We start from the raw sequence: 23,413 nt of genomic DNA on the forward strand, positions 1-23,413 counted from the left end.
GACTTAATACTGGAGAATTGGTGGTTTAACAACAAATTATAAAAATGATACATAGATATTAACAAGAATATCAAAATTATTGGGAATTTATCTACAACATTTTAAGGGAAAACATTTATTTACAGCATTTCATCAACAAAAAATAAGAAAAAAAAAACAACCCTGGAAACCTAAGTAAAAATATAATAAAAGGCTAAAATAGAAATTCTGAAAAATACAAGAATAGGTGAAGAATTTTGAAAGGAAAAATAAGTTTCTAATGGCAAATACTGGAAATGAAAAAAAATATATCCATCAGGTGGGGAACAGCTAAGCTAATTATGGTTCATGATAGTATTGTGCTAAAAGAATGAAGAAAGCAATGGTTTTGGAGAAAACATAACATCATCGATTCTAAAAGAAAAAAATTTAGAGACCTTCCTTTCTACCCCATGTGAATGTTCTTTCAAACATCCCTGACAGGTGGTCTTCAAGGGTCTACCCAAATACTTTCAGTAGGGTCCCACAACTAGGAAGTATTAAGTGTCTGAGATCAAATTTGAACTCAGATCCTCCTGACTACAGGACTGGTGCTGTATCCACTACACTACCTAGCTGCCCCCAGTTTGTTTAATTTTTAAAAAATCTTTTTATGTAATATTTAATTTTCCTACAATTATATGTAGAAACAATTTTTCAGCATTCATTTTTTAAAATTAAATTCCAGGGGCAGCTAAATGGCACGGGGATGATGTTATATATTTTTTTTTTTTTTCTTGAGGCAATTGGGGTTAAGTGACTTGCCCAGGGTCCCACAACTAGGAAGTATTAAATGTCTGAGGCCAGATTTGAAGATAGAACACCAGTCCTGAATTCAGGAGGACCCGAGTTCAAATTTGACCTCAGACACTTAACACTTCCTAGCTATGTGACCCTGGGCAAATCAGTTAACCCCAATTGCCTCAGAAAAACAAAAAACAAAACAAAACAAAACCTAATAAAGTTAAACAAACAAACAAAAAAGCCACATAAACCTCACATACAATCCTTGTGCTCTGCTGTGTATATGGAAATTCTAATTTAGTGTCTATATGTGTGTGTGTATGGGGTGGGGAGGGGAAGGATGGAGAGGAGTGTTAAATTCAGAATAATGTATTTTTTAAAATTTTGAAACAATTATTTTATTTTATTTTTAACTTGTAAATTTTGTAATATCTTAACTTGTAAAGTCAGATTTAAATATTGATTTTCCTACCTTAAAATTATTTATTTAAAGCTTTTTATTTTCAAAATAGATACATGGACAATTTTCAACATTCACCCCTACAAAACTCTGTGTTCTAATTTTTTTCCCCTCCCTTACTATCACCCTTCCCCCAGTTAACAAATGATCCAATATATGTTAAACATGCAAAAATAATGCATTTTTAAAAAATAAATCAATTGAAATCATCAACAAAATAAAATAGTCCATGCAAATGAATTACTAGACTTTCAAGATTTTGTTGCAAAAAGACTTGAACTTAATAAAAATTTGACATATAACATCCAAGAGAAATTATGAAGTAAACATCAAAGACTAATTACAAGGGACTTAATAACGAAAAGCTACTTTTTGTATGTGGAAATGTAAATCATATGTCTAATATTGTCATTGGTAATTGGGTAGTTCAAAAGAAAGACTGAGGTAGAGCTAAGTTATGTTGTAATTCTAAAAACCAAAACAGGTAGGAAAAGGTAAAAAAAAGAGTAATTATTTTATATAAATGAGGTGTATGAAGAAGAATTGACACAGAGGAATTAGATGGGGGAGTAGGGCTAATAGTTCTGAAACCCTACTCTCATCAGGAATGCATTAAAGAGGGAACAATACATATATATATCTAGAAGGGTATAAATGTCTTCTAAATTCAGATAGAACTAAAAGGCCAGGGGAACATGAAAGGGGAAGATAATAAAGGAAGGATTTTTAGAGGGAACTCTGCTTATATTGGATCTGGTTTAAAGAGAGAACACATACATTTAAAAGGGAATAAAAGTCTTCTAATTTCAGACAGAAACAGGAGATCAAGCAAGGAAGGGGAAAGGGTTAGAAGGGAGAAAATAAGGGATGAGAGGTAAGGTAGAAAAACAAAGTAGCAGATAGAAGTAAAGCAGAGGAGTCAGGAGGGATAGGAAATATGAAATACACACAAACATAATAATAAAGATCAGGAGTAGAATTTATTAGGTTATAAAAAGCAGGAGTAGTAATCATGATCTCAGAGAAAGTTTAAACTAAAATAGATTTTATCAAAAGAGAAAAATAAGGAAATTATATTACATGTCAACCATGTTAATATTGTTTTAGACTACTTAAAAATAACTAGACTTTATAAGGTTGGAATATTACTATAGTATAGGAAATGATGAATTGGTAGATTTAGAAAAATATGGAAAGACTTGGACTTAAGAAGGAAGATGTTATCTACTTTCAGAGAAACAGAAGATAAACAAGTCTACCATAGTTTTCCATAGATGCATATGAAGATATGTGTATATATGTATATATATATATGTATGATTATAAATATCTATGTATATGTAGTTCACATTTATACACTATATATTATATATATACATATATATGCATGTACAAATATATCTATGCTTAATTACAGCTTTCTTCGGGGTGAGGGAAAGGAGGAAAAAAGAATAAAGTAAAAAATGCACAAGGAAGAATAAAAGAAAGTCCATGAGGAAGCAAAGAAAAGATGGACAGTTCTGAACACAACATGTGATATTTATTATATAGGTTTTCTTGAAATAGAAATTTATTGCTTTATATTTTTAATCCTCTCTTATGTTCTGCTGTTCATGACAATACTTTTTTTCCTATTTTGCATTTAAGTTTTTAATAAATAAATACATTTTAAAAAGTCATTTGTAAATTAAAAAAAATAAATCAATAGAAATCATAAACAAAATTGTAGAAAGCACAATAACATAGACCAAGTGGAGAAAAAAAATGCAGTAATAAGAAAAAAAACAGTAATAACACCCACCATTGATATTTGATACATTTTGTTTTCAAGATCAATCTTGGTTTTTTTGTTCTCTTTTTTATTTTTTTATTATAGCCTTATATTAATATATTACATACTAATTAATATTATTATATTATATATAAATATTATAAAATTATATTAATTGTATTGTATATAGTATATGTTATATATAACATATATATATATATATATATATATATATATATATATAGGTAATTTTTCAGCATTGACCTTTGCAAAACCTTCTGTTCCAACCTTTTTCCTCCTTCACCCCACCTTCTTCCCCAGATGGCAAGTAGACCAATACATGTTAAATATGTTAAAGTATATATTAAATACAATATATGTATACATATCCATACAATTATTTTTCTGCACAAGAAGAATCGGACTTTGAAATAATGTAGAATTAACCTGAGAAGGAAATAAAAAATGCAAGCAGATAAAAACAGAGGGATTGGAAATGCTATGTAGTGGTTCACACCCATTTCCCAGAGTTCTTTCGCTGGATGTAGCTGGTTCTATTCATTATTGAACAAATGTAACTGATTTGGTTCATCTCATTGTTGAAGAGAGCCATGCTCATCAGAATTGAAGATAAATCTGTTTTGCTTACAGCCTTGTTGTTTAGTTGTTTTAGTTGAATTCATCATTATTCCATTTGGAGTTCTCTTAGCAAAGGTGATAAAGTGGTTTGCCATTTCTTTCTCCAATTAATTTTACAAATGAGGAAACTGAGGCAAATGGGCTTAAGGTTCTTGTTCAGGGTCACACAGATAGTAAGTATCTGAGGCCAGGTTTGAACTCAGGAAGATGAAGAGAACATAATTTCTTTCAATGTGCTTTTTAATGTTTGCTTTTTCTAAGTTGTCTTTCACTTTTGAATATTTACATTCCTAATCGAATATCCTCTCTTATTTTTTTGGTGAATTTTTCTGTTTAACTCATTATTTTTGCTGTTCATTCTGCTCTCATAATTCTCATTTCTCTTTTTTTCTTTTTTCCTGAGGCTGGGGTTAAGTAACTTGCCCAGGGTCACACAGCTAGGAAGTGTTAAGTGTTTGGGATCAGATTTGAACTCGGATCCTCCTGAATTCAGGGCTTGTGCTCTATCCACTGCACCATCTAGCAGCCCCCACATTTCTCTTTTAAAATACTAGGGATATTATGTTGTGGTTCTTCTCAAATCCCATAGATTATTTGTTTCATCAAATGTTGAATTATTTTTCTTCATTTTGCATTATTTATTTATGGATGCTTAAATTCACTTGCTAGATCTGGAAGTTATATTTCCTTCTGTTACAGCTTTCTTATTGATTTATCTGTTAATATTCAAGACCTTTGAGTTTTCTTCTTCCTGAAATCTTTGGTACTTTCAATACCTTCCCTTTTTTCCCTTATCACTTATTTCCTGACTCCTTCCCTCTGATTTTAGGTTTTTGAGGGGTTGGATCCCAAAGAGTTTACCAGCTATGTCTCTGACCCAGCTGACTGTTGGATGGTCATAACTGGATTTTTAAAAACTTTCATTTAGATTCTGGGTGTTTCTAGATCATGGAGACAGTGAAATTGCTTTTTATTTGGCATATAATTTCTGTTAGGGAAAAATATGAGAGGTATCAGAAAAAATGCCAAGTCTGCTATCTTGTTGTTCATGTGACTCAGAAGTCTTTTAATTCCATTGCTATTTGGGAAATGGATGTACAAATCATCATAAGTGAATATAATGAAATATTTTGACCTGACCACTAGTTAGTTATATTGTAGGAAAAAATTCTAGTTCAGGTGCAAGACAGCTTGTTCCTAATTTTCTTCTTTATTTCCTTCAAACTCTAAAATGTTAAGATTATGGTTTTAAAATAGGAGTAAAATTTTTAAAAAAATATTATTAAAGATAAAGGCTGCTGATAATAAATGTTTAAAAACCTGAGAATATGAAATAAATAGGTGATTATTTATAAAAATGCTAAATACCCAAATTAGCAAAACAAGTGTATAACCCAAATAGCCGAATTGCAGATGATATCAAATAGACTATTAAAGGGCTTCCCTAGCAAAAAATTATCAAGTCCAAATGGATTCACAAACAAATCTAGACAATCATTCAAAGAACATGTAACATGTCTAATGATTGATAATGACTAAAAATTATATTGTATTAATGTAATATAATATTATAACAGGTAGAAATGATTAATATGATGACTACAAATTTGTATTGAGATTAGCAGAACCAAAATAATAAATATAAAGACTAAAAATGGCATACACCTTTATTATATTGACAATAGTAACACTAATAATGATACTTAACATTTATATAATATTTTTTATGTACCAGGTACTCTTATAGGCAATTTACAATTCTATATTACCACATGTATACTATATGTATATATACACATAATGTATATATAGTTATATACTGATATTCTTACAAATATTTCATAATGTGAAGATTTGATTTTATAGATATGTTATTCTTCTAAATGTTATAATAAATGCAAATATTTATTATATCATTACCAACTTATAATATTGAAATATTACTTTATTAATTATGCATTAATACATAATATAAACTGTTACAGCCTTTTGCTGTATATATACATGTGTATATGTGATATATGTATTGTGCACATATGTATATAGATAAACTACTCACAGACCTACAGGCATATGTACTATATACATACTGTGGCTTTGTTTTCATGTGTATGTGTATGTTTGTGTGTGTGTATAGATAAATTCAGAAAGAAACCCAGAAGATTAATTTTTTGTTTGTTTGTATTTTACATATTCTACATATGTTATAACTTTTTGGGTTTTATTTATAATTTTATTCTTCTCCTTTTTTCTTTTTTTTCTTCTCTTATGCTTATTGGATAATTTGTTTTTGTTAATAGTTACATTTATAATAGATAAATAGATTATGCGATCTAATGGTGAAATTTATAATATGAAAAAAGACCATTCCTTAACTAGCTTGACAATTCCCAGCAACTTTTATATTAAACATTTTATATGAGTGAAACCTTTTAAAGGAATTGGAGCTTTTTTATTTTTCTGAAAATAGAGATGTACTCAATGTCCTTGAAGGCAAGACCTTGTTTATATGTTTTGTATCTGTATTACCAAGATAGGATTTTCACATAAATTTGTTTGTAGAATAAACTTAGGAATCATTGGAGAGATCATCTAGGTCTGCTATCAATTTGATCTCTAAATCTACCTTATCTATGACTAGTAGAGGTCTAGTCCTAGCCTTTACTTGAAAACATGGCAAAATACTTCTAGCAATTATAACAAGTAGGCCCAGGGGTTGTGATTCTGTATCTTTCTCTCTGTCCACTAAGGGGTGTCCCATGGAATCATCGACCAGATTCAATCTTAAGGGAGCCTGGTTTCTAATAGGATAGGTTAAGCTTATTTTCTCATGTTCTTTGGCATTTTATACTCTGAACCAAGAAGACAATTATATGGAGCTTAGTTTGGGGCTCATATCTAGTGTTTTCACAAAGCAGGGAGTAGAAAGATACTCCATGGAAAACATGAATGAAATGTGGGATGGCTATTTATTTCCTTTAGCAAAGAAAAACTAAACAGAGAAACTCACATATAGGAAAACTTGAAAAAGCAACAGCAATCATTTATATTATATTAAAAAAGCAAGAGTAATTACTGTTATAATCAGTAGCACAATGAAACACCTTGTAATAGTTAACCAGAATAGTTCAATCTTCTCCTGCATTGGTAATGTCATGTCATTAAAAAAAGAAATTGGCACCAACCACAGCAGACTGTATTTCAATAAGTTATTTTTTACTTAGCCTTGTCTTTAATTCTCCAATTCTAACCCTAACCCTAACTCTAAATTCTGATATGAAACCCCATAGCTGATATGAAAAATGTCACTTACCACATTGGGTCTCTATTGGTCCCCAAAGGGCTATATGCCACAATGACAATATCATGGCTTTGACAAAATTTCAAGAGCTTTGTCTGGATCAAGTATGGATGGCATTCAACCTGTATGAATGAAGTATAAAGCTGAATGAAAGAGTAAAACCTAGAGCATTGAAGTACTTGATAGTTTGCACTGGCAGAAAAGATAGGAAGATGCTGTTGATCATATTCATAACCCGAATGGATACTGTGGCAATTATTGGTAGTCTTCTCTTTCCAATATCTGAGATTCTTTGCATTCTGCAAATTTTCTAGGGAAAGGGAGCTATGATACAAGTTTTAGAGAACACTTGGACTTGAGAACCTTCCCTCCTCTCTCCTCATTGCGGATTCTCATAGATTCCAATTCATATATCTTTCTATTAGACCCATAAGTACGAGTTTTTTACCAAAAACATTTCTTGTTGTAATGCACAGTAGGAAGAAGTACCTGGTTGCAGACTGGCTTATACTTGAGTCCTGGCTTATTCAGAATAAGTTCCAGCTGTCTTCTATTGAAATTAGATACTCCAAGGGACTTCACTAAGCCACTGTCTTTGCATGCTTCCAGAGCCTGTGCCAAAAACATCACAGCATCATCGATTTTGATTGGAAGGGATTTTAGATATCATTTGGTCTAAATTTTTCATTTTACAAATGGTGAACTTGATACCCAAATACACATTTGTATTTGGGTATCAAGTTCACCATTTGTAAAATGAAAAATGATTTCTTTACAAGAGACAAATGGGGATGAAGAAAAGGGCAAAGGCAAAGATTCTGCCCAAAGAGTGGTAGGTTTTTCTCCAATATTACAGAAGTCATCAGCAGAAAGGGCAGCTAGATGGCACAGTGGATAGAGAGCTAAACCTGGTATCAGTAAAATCCTATCTATCTAACTATCAGGAAAAACCTATCTAACCCTAACCCTGAGTTTAATCTTCCTGAATTTAAGTCCAATCTCAAACCCTTACCAGCTATATAATCTGGGTAAGTCACTCAACCCTTTTTGTTCAGTTTTTCATTTGCAAAATAAGTTACTTAAGGAAATGACAAACCACTCCAGTATCTTTGCCAAAGAAAAGCCAAAATGAACACTAATGAATTGTTGGTGGAGCTATAAAATGATCTAGCCATTCTGGAGAACAATTTGGAGCTATGCCCAAAGGATTGTACAACTGCATTCCCTTTGATCCAGCAGTGTCTCTACTGAGTTTGTATCCCAAAGAGATCATAAAAGAAGAAAAAGGACCCACCTGTGCAAAACTATTTGTAGTAGCCATTTTTATACTGACAAGGGACTGGAAATTGAGTGGATGCCCATCAGTTGGGGAATGGTCAAATAAGTCACAATATGTAAGTGTAATGGAATATTATTCTTCTGTATGAAATGATGATTTCAGAAAAGCCTGGAAAGACTTATATGAACTGATGCTGAGTGAAGATAGTAGAATCAGGAGAAAATAGAACTTAGTAAAAGATTATGTGATGATCAGTTGTAATGGACTTGGATCTTCTCAACAATGTGGTGATTCAAAGCAATTCAATAGACTTGTGATGCAAAGTGTCATCTGCATCCACAGAGAGAACTATGGAGACTGAATATGGATCGAAGTATAGTGTTTTCACTTTTTTGTTTGTTTTTCTCATGGTTTTTCCCTTTTGATCTGATTTTTCTTACATAACGTGACAAATATGGAAATATGTTTAAAAGACTTGCACATTTTTAACCTATATCAGATAACTTGCTATCTTGGGGAGGGCAAAGGTAAAGGAGGAAGAAAAAATTGGAACACAGAGTTTTACAAAAATAGATGTTGAAAACTATTTTTACATGTATTTGGAAAATGAAATATTATTACAATTTTAAAAAACCATCTCAAATAGGGCCACAAAGAGTTGGACATTACTATAAATCATCCTTTCTCTTTACCTATCCCTGACCCTTTTTCCCTTACTACTGCCTCTAAACCTCATCCTTTATTAAAAGGGACTCTAATTGTTGTCACCAATTTATTTTCCACAAGAAAGCAAATTAATGAAGGAAAAGAAGAAAATCCCCATAAGGAATTTTTTTTTAAATTGGAAAGACAGAATTTTTTAATAGAAAAATTGAGCGAAGAGACTCTCTGGAAGGCTATCTTTCTTTCTTGTAACCAAATAATTATCTCTCTTTCAACAGAAACCATGAATAAACTATGATATATAAATGTACTTTAGAAAGCTATTTTAAACAAAATGAATCTTTGAAACTTATTTTCAACAAGATGATAGGAAGAGCATTCAATATAGGTCAGCTCTTTAAAATCTGAGACAGAGACAGTTAGATAGTGCCATGGATAGAGCCCTGAAGTCAGGAGGACCTGAGTTCAAATTTGATTCCAGACATTTGACACTTCCCAGCTGTGTGACCCTGGGCAAGTCACTTAACCCCAACGGCCTAAGCAAAAATAAATAAATAAAATTGAAATAAAATGTGAGAAAATTGTATTCTCAGGATGACTCATAAAGAAGTCCCCTAATTATTGAAATAAAACATTAAAAAAGGCCTTGTGATAGAATTCAAAACAGCTCTAGCCTGATGGTACTTAGTGAAGGCTTTAAAGCAGAAATTTCATTCTTTTCCCTTTTTGTGCATGGACAGTCATTAACATTCATTGAAACACTGTTTCATCTTCACTTTTCTTGACCTGAGCTAAATAAGAAAAGAAACTGCAATTGTTCCTCCTGTCTCTCTCTCCCAAAAAAAAAAAAAAAAAAAAAAAAAAAAAGGAAAACAAGTTTTAGCATTTTTATTCTACTATATAACCTCTAGGGTGATTGAGATAGATATTCATCGTGGAGAATAAACACATGAGATTTCTTTGACCAAGTGTGTGTGTTAATGTGTATGTGTGTATTCGTGTGTATGCATGCTTATGCTTCACCACTTTCAGTCTGAGGTCCTTCTAGAATTTTAAAAAAATAATTTAACCCTCTTTTCCCTGAACACCTTTAAACGTTTCACTTTTGTTTTCTCTCTTCAATTATGGGCTACTATGTCAATACCCCTGCAAATCCATTTCATCCAATGTCTTCTAGAACCTATGCATGTTAAGGAAAAGGCCAACATGGAAAAAAAAATCAAAGTACAAGCAAAATACAGGAAAGCCTGCTTACACAGAGCAAACAGGTATTAAAATTTTCCAAAATTATTGCTCCATACTGCTCTGTCAGTATCAGAGCAAATCCAAAACATCTAGTTTCCCACTAATAATCCCCCAAATCCCAAAAGAAAAGCAAGAAAAGAGTTCAGGCAATGAAGAGTAGGGCTCAGTCTTACCTCCCAGGTGTGACACAGATTTATGTTATGGTACAACCAATTACCCTTTTCATCCTTAGGAAAAAAGTCATTTCCAGGCTGGAGGGGGAAGAGAGAGGTTATTATTACTTTTTAATGTTGGAATCAGAAAATTTAAATTAATATATCATACAATGTTAGACTTGAAAACTGGATAAGCGTAAAAACAACTTAATACACAGGTCCCAGTATTGTGGAACCTGATCTGTTCTCTCTTTCTAATCTATCAAATCATCTTCAAAGGTAGATCTTCAAAGTTCTGACCTTAACATTCTCCCTCTTCCCACCCCCAAGATATTCCAGTAGTTCCCTAAAGCCTCAAAACAAAAATGTATGTGGACTCCTTTTTTCCCTCCCACCTCCTGGCTATCTGGAATCAATCCTTTTTGTTGTTGTTTTGTTTTGTTTTGTTTTGTAACCAGGTCTGTGATTTCTATACTAAAAACACATACCAGGAAATAATTCCCTCTAGCCAACATAGGCTGGCACTAGCTTTGCAATTTACAGTATCAGAGAGTTGTCTGTAGGTATCAAGTAATTTTCTCAGGCTCAAAAACCACTACCACTATACTACTTATAGGCAGGATTTGAATCTAGGTCTTCCTGACTTTCAGCTTTCTTCATGGCTGCCTTTTTCTAATCTGTCTTTTCAGCCTTAATTCATATTACTCCTTTATATACTCTTAAATTCCAGACACAATGGACTGGTTGTTCTTCGAATTTAACATGCCATTTCCCTTTTCAGCGAAATTGTACATGATATTTTGCATGACTAGAATGCTCTCCACTCTTTTCTTATTTCTTTTATTAGATGAGGATAGTTTTGGACAGTCAAAGATGATAGAGTAGGAGGAAACTTTGTAACCTAACTACCCTCACATCTATTCCAACAATGATCTAAAAAAGATGTCAGATTAAGAAATCAAAAAGTGGTCATTTTTCTAGCTAAACATTACAAATTTGAATCATTGCACTATCTGAAAGTCCTTTTTCATTGAGAAAGAAGAAAGAAGAGGAAGGAAAAGGAGCAGGAGAAAGAAGAAAGATTGGGTATCATATTTCACGAAATTATGAGAGGAAATTGTACAGACAAGAAAGTGAAATGGAAACAGAAAAAACCCACCAATTACTTTCTGAAAGAAAGATCAAAGCGCAAACTAAGAATGGCATAATCAAAGTCCAAAGCTTCTGGAAGAGAGGGTAAAAAATGCTGAAAACAGACCTCCCAAAAAGAATTAAAATACCAAGAAATCACAGTCAGGATCACACAAGATTTTTCTATTACCACTCTAAAGGAATAGAGAAGCATGCAATACAATATATATTCCAATAGTCAAAACACATTGACTTACAATCAAGAATAACTTAGAAATGGACTTGTAATAATAAAATAGAGAACTTACAAGCAGTATTGAGGAAAAGATTGGAGCTGAATAGAACTTTGAAATACAAAAATGGGAGTAAAGAGAAACATAAAAAGGAAATTCAAGTGAGCAATTGGAAGACTTGCTAAAGATGGAGTATTGCATTCTAATGAGGCTGTGTGTGATACAAGAATTCCCTAAGAACTATAATGTCATTGAGGGCAATAAAGGAGGGTGAAGAGAGAATAAAGGAAATAAAATCAGATTTATGGCCTCAGAATAATTTTTGTCCTGTTTTAATTATTTTAAAAGACAACGAAAAAAGACATATTAGGGAAGAAAAGAAGAGGGATGAGGGGAATTTATATAATCAAGGGCTCATGTAAAAGTCTATACAAAAGTGAAAGGAATGAGGAAAGCAGATATCACTTGAACCTCATTGAGCCTGAAGAGAGTACAGTACACAAAAACACATATATTTCTTAGTGTGGAAGTAAATTTAACTCAACAGATAAAAGGGAGAAGGGGAAAAATGAATAAGGAAGACAGATTCAATAGGAGATTAGTCTTTAGAGCAAACAACTTCTAAGTATGGATAAAAGAATTATAAAGTAAGGTTTAAAACAACACAAAAAGACTAAGAACCCATGATTGGTCTGGACGAGAAGAAAAAGAAGAGAAGGTTGAAGCTGTGAATATCAAATGTAAAGCATTGGTGTTTCATGACTTTTTTTTACTTATGAAGAAGGATTGGGGCAAAGAAAGAAAAAGTATAAGAAAATAAAATGGAAGGAAATAAACAATTAATGATCACAATTGTGAATGTGAATGGATTAAAATCCTTAAAATAGCAGAGGCTTATAGAATCCAACAATATGTTGATTGTGAGAAACATTTGAAGCATAAAAGATTCACGCAGAGTTAGAGCTGTAGCAAAATCTATTGTGCTTCATCTGAAGTTTAAAAAAAGGGAAGAAGTAATTCTCAGAAAATAGCAAAAATACACACACAGACAACACACAAGCTACATTTTGTTGAACCATGAACAATAAATTAATCTCAATACTTAACATATATATAACATAAGTTGTATAAGTACTTAATACTTAAAGGAAATAACTAAATGATTTATAGGAAGAAATATACAGTAAAATAAATAAAAATAATAACGAATGCTCTCAATGTTCTTCTTTCAGAACTATGCAAATTTAACCAAAAATAAGCAAAAAAGAAGTTGAGGAACTTAATAGAATTTTGGAAAAATTAGATACAAAAAGGATTTTCTATTTGGGAGGATTATTAGATGAAAAAAGAAATATATATATATATATATTTAGGCTGGGGTTAAGTGACTTGCCCAGGGTCACACAGCTAGGAAATGTTAAGTGTCTGAGACCAGATTTGAACTCAGGTCCTCCTGAATTCAAGGGTGGTGCTCAATCCACTGCGCCACCTAGCTGCCCCAAAAGAAGTATTTTTATTCTTGCCAGTGTATGAGACTTTTACATTAAAATGACCATGTACATTTCACTTTATCAGTTCATATAAATGTTTCCAGGTTTTTCTGAGAGCATCCTGACCATCATCTCTTATAGTATAATAGTATTCTATCATAATGATATACCACAATTTATTCAGCCATTCCCCTATTGATGAGCATCTCCTCAACTTCCAGTTCTTTGCTATAAATACTTTTATACATGTGCTTCCTTTTCCTTTTTGCTTGTTTGTTTTTGTAAAAATCTCTTTTTGAATATAGCCTTAGTAGTGGTATCACTAGGTCAGAGGATTTTATTACATGGTTTTATGGCTCTTTCGTCAGAGTTCCAAAATACCCTACAGAATGGTTGCATCATTCACAACTCCATCAACAATTTATTAATGTCTTATTTTCCTCATATTCCCTCCACCATTTGTCATTTTTTGTTCTATTAGACAATTTAAGGTATGAGACAGTAACTTGGAATTGTTTTAATTAGCATATCTTCAATTAATAACAAATTAGAACATTGTTTCATACAGTTATAGATAGCTTTGGTTACTTCATCTGAAAAATGTTCATATCTTTTAATTATTTATCAATTGGGGAATAAATTTGACTTGGTTCTCTGTATGTTTGAGAAATCAAGCTTTTATCAGAGAAACTTGTTTCAATTTTTTCCCCGCAATTATCTCTCCATCCTATTTCACTTTCCTTATTTATTCTGTTCTCTGCCTCTTTTCACTCTGTCTCTCCTCAAAAGTATGTATGTGTGTGTGTGTGTGTGTGTGTGTGTGTGTGTGTGTGTGTGTGTGCGTGCAATTGGTTAAGTGACTTGTCCAGAGTCACACAGTTACTAAGTCTGTGTCAGATTTGAACTCAGGTTTTCCCAACTCCAACACTGGTGCTCACTGAATCATGTAGCTACCCTCCTCAAAAGTATTTTGCTTCTGACTAACTCCTCTTCTAATCTGCCCTCCCTTTTATCATTCCCCCTTTACTTTATCCCTTTCCTTTCCTACTTTCCTGTATTATAAGATAAATTTCTATACCCAATAGAATATGTATAATATTCCCTCTTTGAGCCATTCTGATAAGAGTAAGATTTGATTATTCTCCCCTTATCTCCTCCTTCTTCCCCTCCAAAAACTTTATCTTGCCTCTTTTTAAGTTCATTTCCCTCTAACCTCTAAACTTGCTTTAGATATCTTCCCTTCATATTCAACTCATCCAATGCCCTCTTTCTATACACCCTCCTTCTAAATGTCCTAAAAAATGAGAAAGTTTTTATGAATTACAAGTATCACCTTCCCATGTAGGAATGTAAACAGTTTAACTTTATTAAGTCTCTTATGATTACCCTTTTCTATTTACCTTTTTTTATATTTCCTTTGAATCTTGTATTTGAAACTCAAATTTTCTATTCATCTCTGGTATTTTCATCAAGAATACTTGAAAGCCCTCTCTTTCACTGAATATCCAGGTTGGATTTATATAAGGAATATAGGATTTTTAAATATTAGGAAAATAAATAGCCTAAGTAACCACATTAATAATAAAACAAAAATATGATTATATATTTAAAATATATTTAACATATATTTTTAAAATAGGTTTTTTCACAAAGACAACACCCATTTCTATTTTCATTAAAAAAAATAGAAAACCAAATAAATTGCTCTTTTCTTATCATGATAAATAATATGTATGATGTATGTCAAAACAGGATTTACCATTATATTCAATAGATATAAACTAAAAATTTTTCCAGGAAATTCAGGGGTAAAAAAAAAAAAAAAAAAAAGATGTCCACTGTCACCGCTTCAACTTTATAAAGTAATAAAAATTGTGGCTATATAGAAGAAGAAATAGAAAGAAAGAAATGGAAAAAAATAATCAAAAATGAAGAAGAAATAAAATTATTATTTTTTTGTAAATGATATGATGGTGTAGTAAAAAAAAATCTTGAAGAGTCAACTAAACATTAATTTAAATAACTTCAGCAAAAATTGTAGAATGTAAAATAAATCTATACAACTCATTATCACTCCTACATACTACCGATGTTTTCCAGCAGAAAAAGATCAAAAGAGAAATTCCATTTAAAATTACTACAAAATATAAAAAATTATCCAGAGTCTGCCTTCCAAAATACACACAAGATTTAGGTAAAAAACAACTACAAAGCATACCCTTTGATCCAGCAATATTACTACTGGGCTTATATCCCAAAGAGATCTTAAAGAAGGGAAAGGGTTAGTGCAAAGGAAAGGGAAAGGTATGTGCAAGAATGTTTGTGGCAGTCCTCTTTATAGTGGCCAGAAACTGGAAACTGAGAGGATGTCCCATCAATTAGAGAATGGCTGAATAAATTGTGGTATATGAATGCTATGGAATATTATTATTCTATAAGAAATGACCAACTGGATGATTTCAGAAAGGCCTGGAGAGACTTACATGAACTGATGCTGAGTGAAATGAGCAGGACCAGGAGATCATTATATACTTTAACAATAATACTATGTGATAATAATTCTGATGACGTGGCCCTCTGTAACAATGAAATGAACCAAATCAGTTCCAATAGAACAGTAATGAACTGAGCCAGCTACATCCAAGCGAAAAAACTCTGGGAGATGACTATGTACCACTACGTAGAATTCCCAATCCCCCTATTTTTGTCCACCTGCATTTTTGATTTCCTTCACAGGCTAATTGTACACTATTTCAAAGTCTGATTCTTTTTGTACAGCAAAATAACTGTTTGGACATGTATACATATATTGTATTTAATTTATACTTTAACATATTTAACATGTATTGGTCAACCTGCCATCTGGGGGAGGGGGGAAGGAGGGGAAAAATGAGAACAAAAAGCTTGGCAATTGTCAATACTGTAAAATTACTCATGCATATATCTTATAAATAAAAAGCTATATATAAAAAATAAACTATAAAATGCTGTTTATAGAAATAAGGACAGTCTGAAATAATTAAAAATATATTAATTGCTCATGAGTAGGATTAGCCAATGATATAAAAATGACAATACTTTCCAAATTAATTTACTTTACACTATGCCAATCAAAGTACAATAGAAACTACAAGGGGCAGCTAGGTGGCACAGTGGATAGAGTATCAGCCCTGAAGTCACAATGATCTGAGTTCAAATTTGGTTTCAGACCCTTAATACTTCCTAGCTGTGTGACTCTAGGCAAGCCACTTAATCCCTATTGCCAAGAAAGAAAGAAAGAAAGAAAGAAAGAAAGAAAGAAAGAAAGAAAGAAAGAAAGAAAGAAAGAAAGAAAGAAAGAAAGAAAGAAAGAAAGAAAGAAAGAAAGAAAGAAAGAGAGAGAGAGAGAGAGAAAGAAAGAAAGAAAGAAAGAAAGAAAGAAAGAAAGAAAGAGAAAGAAAGAAAGAAAGAAAGAGAAAGAAAGAAAGAAAGAAATAAATTATTAGAAATAATATTAGCTAAATTCATATGGAAGAAAAACAGGAATTTCAAAAGAAATAATTAAAAGAAGTAGGAATTGAGTATTGTTAGGATTCTTACAAGGTGCTAAGTCACTGGAATGATAGAGACAATAATTATCTAATTTAGCATGGTTCAGTATGATTGATCTGATCCTACAAGGAGATGTTATGGGCCAGAACTTGAAACAAGGTACTCAGTGGAATTGATGAGATGATTCTCTAATTTACATGTACCTAGTACCTACTATAATTCCACAAGATTCACACCTTTAAGAGAGCATAAATACGGAGGAGCTGACAAGCTCACTGGAGGAAAAGCCTGCTCTTGGACTTCTGGGAGAGTTTACAAGCCCATAGAAACCCACAAGCCCACTCTCTGGCGGAGTCAAGATTCATTCCAACTTCTACCTTTGTGCTAGCTGGAGACATGGGCAAGATGAGAGGCTGAAGCTGGAAGAAATAAAGGACTAGAGGCAAGATTGGGAAGGCCTCCAGAAAACTAGCCAATCCCCAAGTGAAGGAGATAAGATTTTGGAAGAGACAGTAAAGGATTTGGATTTAAACTCTTGGCTACATTTGGGGTAAATGAACAGAACCTCCAGAAGCCCCCCAAGAAATCTGCTCCCAGAGAATGATTACACTTTAGAGAACACTACAGAGTATTCTAGTATTAAATATGAAATTAATCACATAGTAGTAATTAGCATGACAATTTGGTTCTGGTTAAAAAATGGAGAACTGATCAGTGGAATAGATTAGCTATACAACATTTGGAAACAAATATATGTAGCATTCTAGTATTCAATAAACACTAAGATATAAGCTACTGGAATAAGGACTCACCATATAATACCACCACCAACAATAAAAATTGGCAAAATTATTATTACTACATACCCATGGGTTTAGACTAGGAAAACTCTTTTTAGTTGACTGTAGGCTCTTTAATTTTCTGGGGATCAATGCAATCAGCTCATCTCCAACAAGTAGGAGTATCTAGATAATTCACCTGATATAGGAAATCTGTTTTCTCTTTGGAATTATGCTAGATATATTTTGTGACTGTAGCAAACTCTCTTCTCTTTTGGGGGGGTATCATACATCCTTTTTTTATGCCTTGCTTGATGTCAGTAAACATAAGATCAAAACTTTTATTTCAATCGTTAATACTTTCTAATATTCTTATATAATTTTTGTCATAAGTGCAAGGGAAAACTTGTTGAAGGACAGCCTGGAAGGAAGCAAGCATTTAATAAGTGCCTATTTAGTACTAAGAGCTTTACAAATATTATTATATTTGATCCACATAGCAACTCTAGGAGTAAAGTCTTCAATTATATTCTGTTCTACCAAATAAAATGCTCTTTTAAAACAGTTATGATCAAAACTTTTTGATTAAAAAAAAGGGAAAAAAACCAGCTGCCTAAGTTTGGAGACATGGCTTCTTTTGGGAAAACAATATCTCCTGGCCTATAAAGAATAAGACTATCTTGGACATAACCAGCAAGCAGGGGGTGAAATTATGTGAGGAATGGGTCAGGATATCTGTTAGAGCCAGGCATCTTCACAATGTCTGAATTGAGATATCCAGTCATAAATCATCAGAGTTACTGAGGCAAGGGCATGCATTTAAGGGTTACTTAAGGGTCACTAAAATTTGGTTGATTTTAACAGCTGGACACAATCTTCCTGGATGTGGGAGAATAGAATGTGTGGGAAAAATAAAAGTACTGAAATAGATGCTTCCTTGCTTCATTATCAAAAAGAATAGTTTAAGATGAAAGTAGCTAAGTTGTATTCTACATAGTTATCAAACAATAAGTACAGTGGGTTCTTAGGTTCTCTATATGTATCAATGAATTGTATGACCATAAAGGTATGGCCTATGTCATTTGCAAAAGCCTGCTTATTTTCTTCATATACCTTCAAGATTATTTTTTAAAAATTTGCATGGGAAAGTTGGCATATGCATTGCTAGTTAATTAATCTTTTGTTTACCTTTTTTTTGTTTGTTCACCCCAAAGCCATTCTTTTATTATTATTAAAGCTTTTTATTTTCAAAACATACGCATGGACCATTTTTTTAACATTAATCCTTGCATAATTTTGTGTTCCAAATTTTCCCCACCTTCCCCTCACCCCCTCCTTTAGATGGCAAATAATCCAATATATATTATACATGTTAAAATACATGTTAAATCCAATATATATAAGCATATTTGTGTAGTTATCTTACTGCACAAGAAAGATCAGATCAAAAAGGAAAGAAAATGAATATGGAAACAAAATATAAATGAACAACAACCAAAAGAATGAGAATGTTATGTTGTGATCCACCCTCAGTTCCCACCGTCTTCTCTCTGGGTGTAGATGGCTCTCTTTGTCACAAGATAATTGGAACAAGACTCAATCATCTCATAGTTAGAAAGAGCCAGAATCAATCTTAAGAATTGATCACTGTATAATCTTGTTGTTGCCGTGTACAATGATCTCCTGGTTCTGCTCATTTCACTCAGCATCAGTTCCTGTAAGTCTCTCCAGGACTCTCAAAAATCATCCTGCCAATTGTTTCTTAAAAAATAATAATATTCCATATCATTCATATACCATAACTCATTCAGCCATTCTTCAACTGAAGAGCATCCATTAAGTTTCCAGTTTCTAGCCCCTACAAAAAGGGATGCCACAAGCCCTCTTTCTAGTGGCCAGAAACTGGAAACTGAATGGATGCTCATCAGTTGGAGAATGGCTGAATAAATTGTGGTATATGAATGTTATGGAATATTATTGTTCTGTAAAAAATGACCAACAGGATGATTTCAAAGAGTTCTGGAGAGACTTACATGAACTGATGCTGAATGAAATGAGCAGGACCAGGAGATCATTATATATTTCAACAATAAAACTATATGAGATCAATTCTGGTGAACATGGTTCTCTTCAACAATGAGATGAACCAAATCAGTTACATTTGTTCAATAATGAATAGAACCAGCTACACCCAGTGAAAGAACTCTGGGAGATGACTATGAATCACTACATAGAATTCCCAATCCCTCTAATTTTGTCCACCTGCATTTTTTATTTCCTTCACAGGTTAATTGTACACTATTTCAAAGTCCGATTCTTTTTCTGCAACAAAATAACTGTATGGACACACACACACACACACACACACACATATATATATATATATATATATATATATATATATATATATATATAATATTTAACATATATTCTAACATATTTAACATGTATTGGTCTACCTGCCATCTGGGGGAAGGGGTGGGGAGAAGAAGGGGAAAAATTGGAACAAAAGGTTTTGCAACTGTCAATTCTGAAAAATTACCCATGCATGTATCTTGTAAATAAAAAGCTATAATAAAATAAAGGGCTGCCACAAACTTTTTTCCATATGTGGGTCCCTTTCCCCTCTTTAGTATTTCTATGGGATATAAGCTCAGTAGTAACACTGCTGGATCAAAGGGTATTCACAGTTTGATAACTTTCGGGGCATACTTCCAAACTGCTCTCCAGAATGGCCGTATCGGTTCCCAGAAGCCATTCTTACCAAACACTTTTTTATATTCATTAATGTGGAACAAAGACAGGTCTTCTGGTTGTTATATACTGCCTCCTATTCCAAAATATGTCCTTTGGAATACCAAATTCTTTATGATTCTCAGAGACTTGAATATCTCTATCCTTCCTTCCTTTTGTACATGACAGTATCTATATTTTAGTCTAGGGAATTGATGCATTTGCGTGCAATGTGTAGCTATGTGGATATGTCTATTTGTATAATTACATTCTTTTTGTTTGTCCTGAAGAACTCTAGTAGTTTATTTAGGCATTGGTTGGTTGTTGTCTTTAGTTCTCAAAGAGTATTAAAATGACATTACACTGTGTGCAACTCTGGCTGGTCAGAATGATATACTCTACCACAGGTTGGACACAAATAGTTATGAACCTTTGGGTGACTTCTCTAACTGAACATCTAGTTTCTTCTGAGTTAATTCAATTTTGCTTTGCTCATAGAGTATAACCACATGCTCAGTGGTCTTGTGCTAGTGACTCCTGTGTTGTAAAATCAATTCTAAATTTAAGAGAGACCTTGAGAGTGTCCTAGTATCACTTTTTCTGACCATCTTGTGAGCACTTACCACGTGTTAGTTCTCCATAAAACAATCTTTTTGACAAGCATACATTTAGAATTCAAACAATGTAGCCAGCCTAATATAGTTGTTCTTCACAGTAGAGTTGGAATGTTTAGCAGTTTAGTTCCAAAAAGGATTTCAGTGTCCGGTACCTCATCCTGCCAGGAGATCTTCAGAATCTTCCTTAAGGCAATTGAAATGGAAGTAATTCAGTGTCTCAGCATGGCACTGGCATACTGTGCAGGTTTCATAGACATACACCAATAAGATTAGCGCAACAGCTCTGTAGATCTTCAATTGGTGGTCAATTTTCTCTCCTTTCTCACATTTTCCTTGGAAGCCTCCCAAACACTGAGATAGCTCTGGCAACACGTATGTCGATCTCATTATCAACGTGGACATCTCTGGAAAGTAGACTGCTAAGGTAAGTTTTCCACAGCATTCAAATATTTGTCTTTGATATCTACCAATATCTAACTGTGAAACTCTCATCATATAGTCCCATGAGTTCATTGTAGGAAGTCCACTGAATATGTTGAAGGTATTCCTCTTATTCTCTTGAGATCACAATGATTCTAATTTTTGCTATACATTGATTATTTCTTGCTTTTGTTAAGTGATGTTCTCATCATATTTTGTATTTTACATTTCTTTAATGGTCTTTATTATATTATTTCTCTCATAATTTTCCTTTTTCTTTTTTTCTTTCACTGAGGCAGTTGGGTTTAAGTGACTTGTCCAGGGTCACACAGCTAGGAAGTATTAATTGTCTGAGGTCAGATTTGAACTCAGATCCTCCTGACTTCAGGACTGGTGCTCTATCCACTGTGCTATCTATCTGCCCCTAGTTTTTCTTTATAATGTATTACATCTTGCTTACACTTATCATGTGCCTCTCTATGGTCTTTTACAAGATCACCAAATTAAAATTCTTAGAGATTGTAATTTCTCATAGTTCTAGAAGAATTTTGGTATTAAAAAGATGGGTCATTGATCCAAAGAGAAAGTTAGGATCATTAACAAGAGCTTCTCTATAATTAAAGAGGTTGGACTTCAGACACTTGATATAGATACTATTACTTTGAATGTAATCAAAACTTTTCCAGCAAAGTACAATATTCCAGAACTTGTGCTTTGCAGACCTTTGGGAATCCAGAGTGACTTGTATGTCACAATAAGACTTCTTAATAGAATTATGTAGAAATCAGTAAAACCATGATGCAATTACTGAAATACAATACATTCTGTCTTTTTTTCCCCCTATTCTATTGTTAATCCAGTTCATTGTCCACTTGCCTGGTCTAAGGTAATTACTTATGGATGATTGGTAAATACATGGTAGAGAAACTCCTCCATGTCTCAGTGCAGATTCTGCACACATTTGCCCTAAAGATGAACCTAAGCCTGGAGATATGATGGATTTTAGATGAAGGCCAGTGTATATATAATCTCTAAGATTATTTATGTTTATATAATGTGTACATTATATATGTATATATGCATATATATGTATATATATATATAGGTGTGTGTGTTTGTGTGTGTGTGTGTGTGTGTGTGTGTACAATCTTTAAGGTCAAAACATCTTGAGTAATTTATCTTTAAGAACCTAGACACTTCACTGAAAATAAATAATTTGCGAGAGTCTCACTGAGGGAGCTGACTACTTGCCCAAGGCGGCACCTGGGAGAATTTGGCTGAGAGCTTTCTTGATTGGCACTAAGCCTTCTTTGTCTAAAGTAATACTTAAGTTCTTTAAGGCAGAGTCTCTTTGGAATTTTGCCTATGAAGAGTCTGACTGGGACCTTCCCAATTGGGACCCTGAAAGCAGTGACCTGGTATTCCCCAGATATTTGACTCAGGGGTTGATGTTTCCCCAAATTGGTGATGTTTTTCTTTCAATATTATTGCTTCTATTTCTATCTTTGCTATTACGCTTTTCTTTGTAATATTGTAGTTGTACAATTCCACTTTTATTGTAATCATTAAACTATCTAATTAAGCTAAAAATGGTAATATTGCATAAGTGAATCCGAACCACATACATATACAAAATCCCTCAATCAGACAATGGATGAGTTCTTTTGATTGTTCATAATCTTAATCAAGACAATAAGTATTCCTCATTCATTTGTTTTTTCCTGGGTAAATAAATCAAATTCTTTTGAATAATTATAGCTGTCATTTAAAAACAATAATTGTAAATTCCTTGTCAAAGATACAAAGTTAAGTAGAACTAAAATTTTCAATTCTCCATTTTAGGAAATGACAATGTCAAAATTTTGCTCCTTTAATTATGGTCATGTAGAAGATTCCTATGTTAGATAAATTCAGCATGAAAAACCAATGAAATAAAAACTTTAAAAGGATATTATTTATTATATCTAAAGGGACAGCTAGTTGGTGTAGTGGATAGAGCACCAACCCTGAAGTCAGGAAGACTTGAGTTCAAATCTCAGACACTTAACACTTCCTAGCTGTGTGACCCTGGGCAAGTCACTTTACCCCAATTGCTTCAGCAAAAAGGAAAAAATATATATTATATATAGAATGTGAATCTTATTATGGATTTCACTGTATGGTTAAAAAGCACCTAATATATTCTAGGAATGTGCTGACATTAG

General features: G+C 32.8%; 1 protein-coding gene across 1 annotated transcript in view; it reads right to left on the minus strand.

Annotated features, from left to right (window-relative positions):
• Nucleotides 1–23,413, minus strand: part of AKR1D1 (aldo-keto reductase family 1 member D1) — a 65,112-nt gene that overhangs the window by 16,034 nt on the left and 25,665 nt on the right. The window contains exons 4-6 of the mRNA XM_074267814.1: nucleotides 10,294–10,371; nucleotides 7,423–7,545; nucleotides 6,946–7,055 (exon numbers count right to left, since the gene is read on the minus strand). Of these exons, the coding sequence (XP_074123915.1) occupies nucleotides 6,946–7,055; nucleotides 7,423–7,545; nucleotides 10,294–10,371 (311 nt within the window). The remainder of the gene's footprint in view (nucleotides 1–6,945; nucleotides 7,056–7,422; nucleotides 7,546–10,293; nucleotides 10,372–23,413) is intronic.

Source organism: Sminthopsis crassicaudata, chromosome 5 (assembly GCF_048593235.1).
Source record: "Sminthopsis crassicaudata isolate SCR6 chromosome 5, ASM4859323v1, whole genome shotgun sequence".
NCBI lineage: Eukaryota > Metazoa > Chordata > Mammalia > Dasyuromorphia > Dasyuridae > Sminthopsis > Sminthopsis crassicaudata.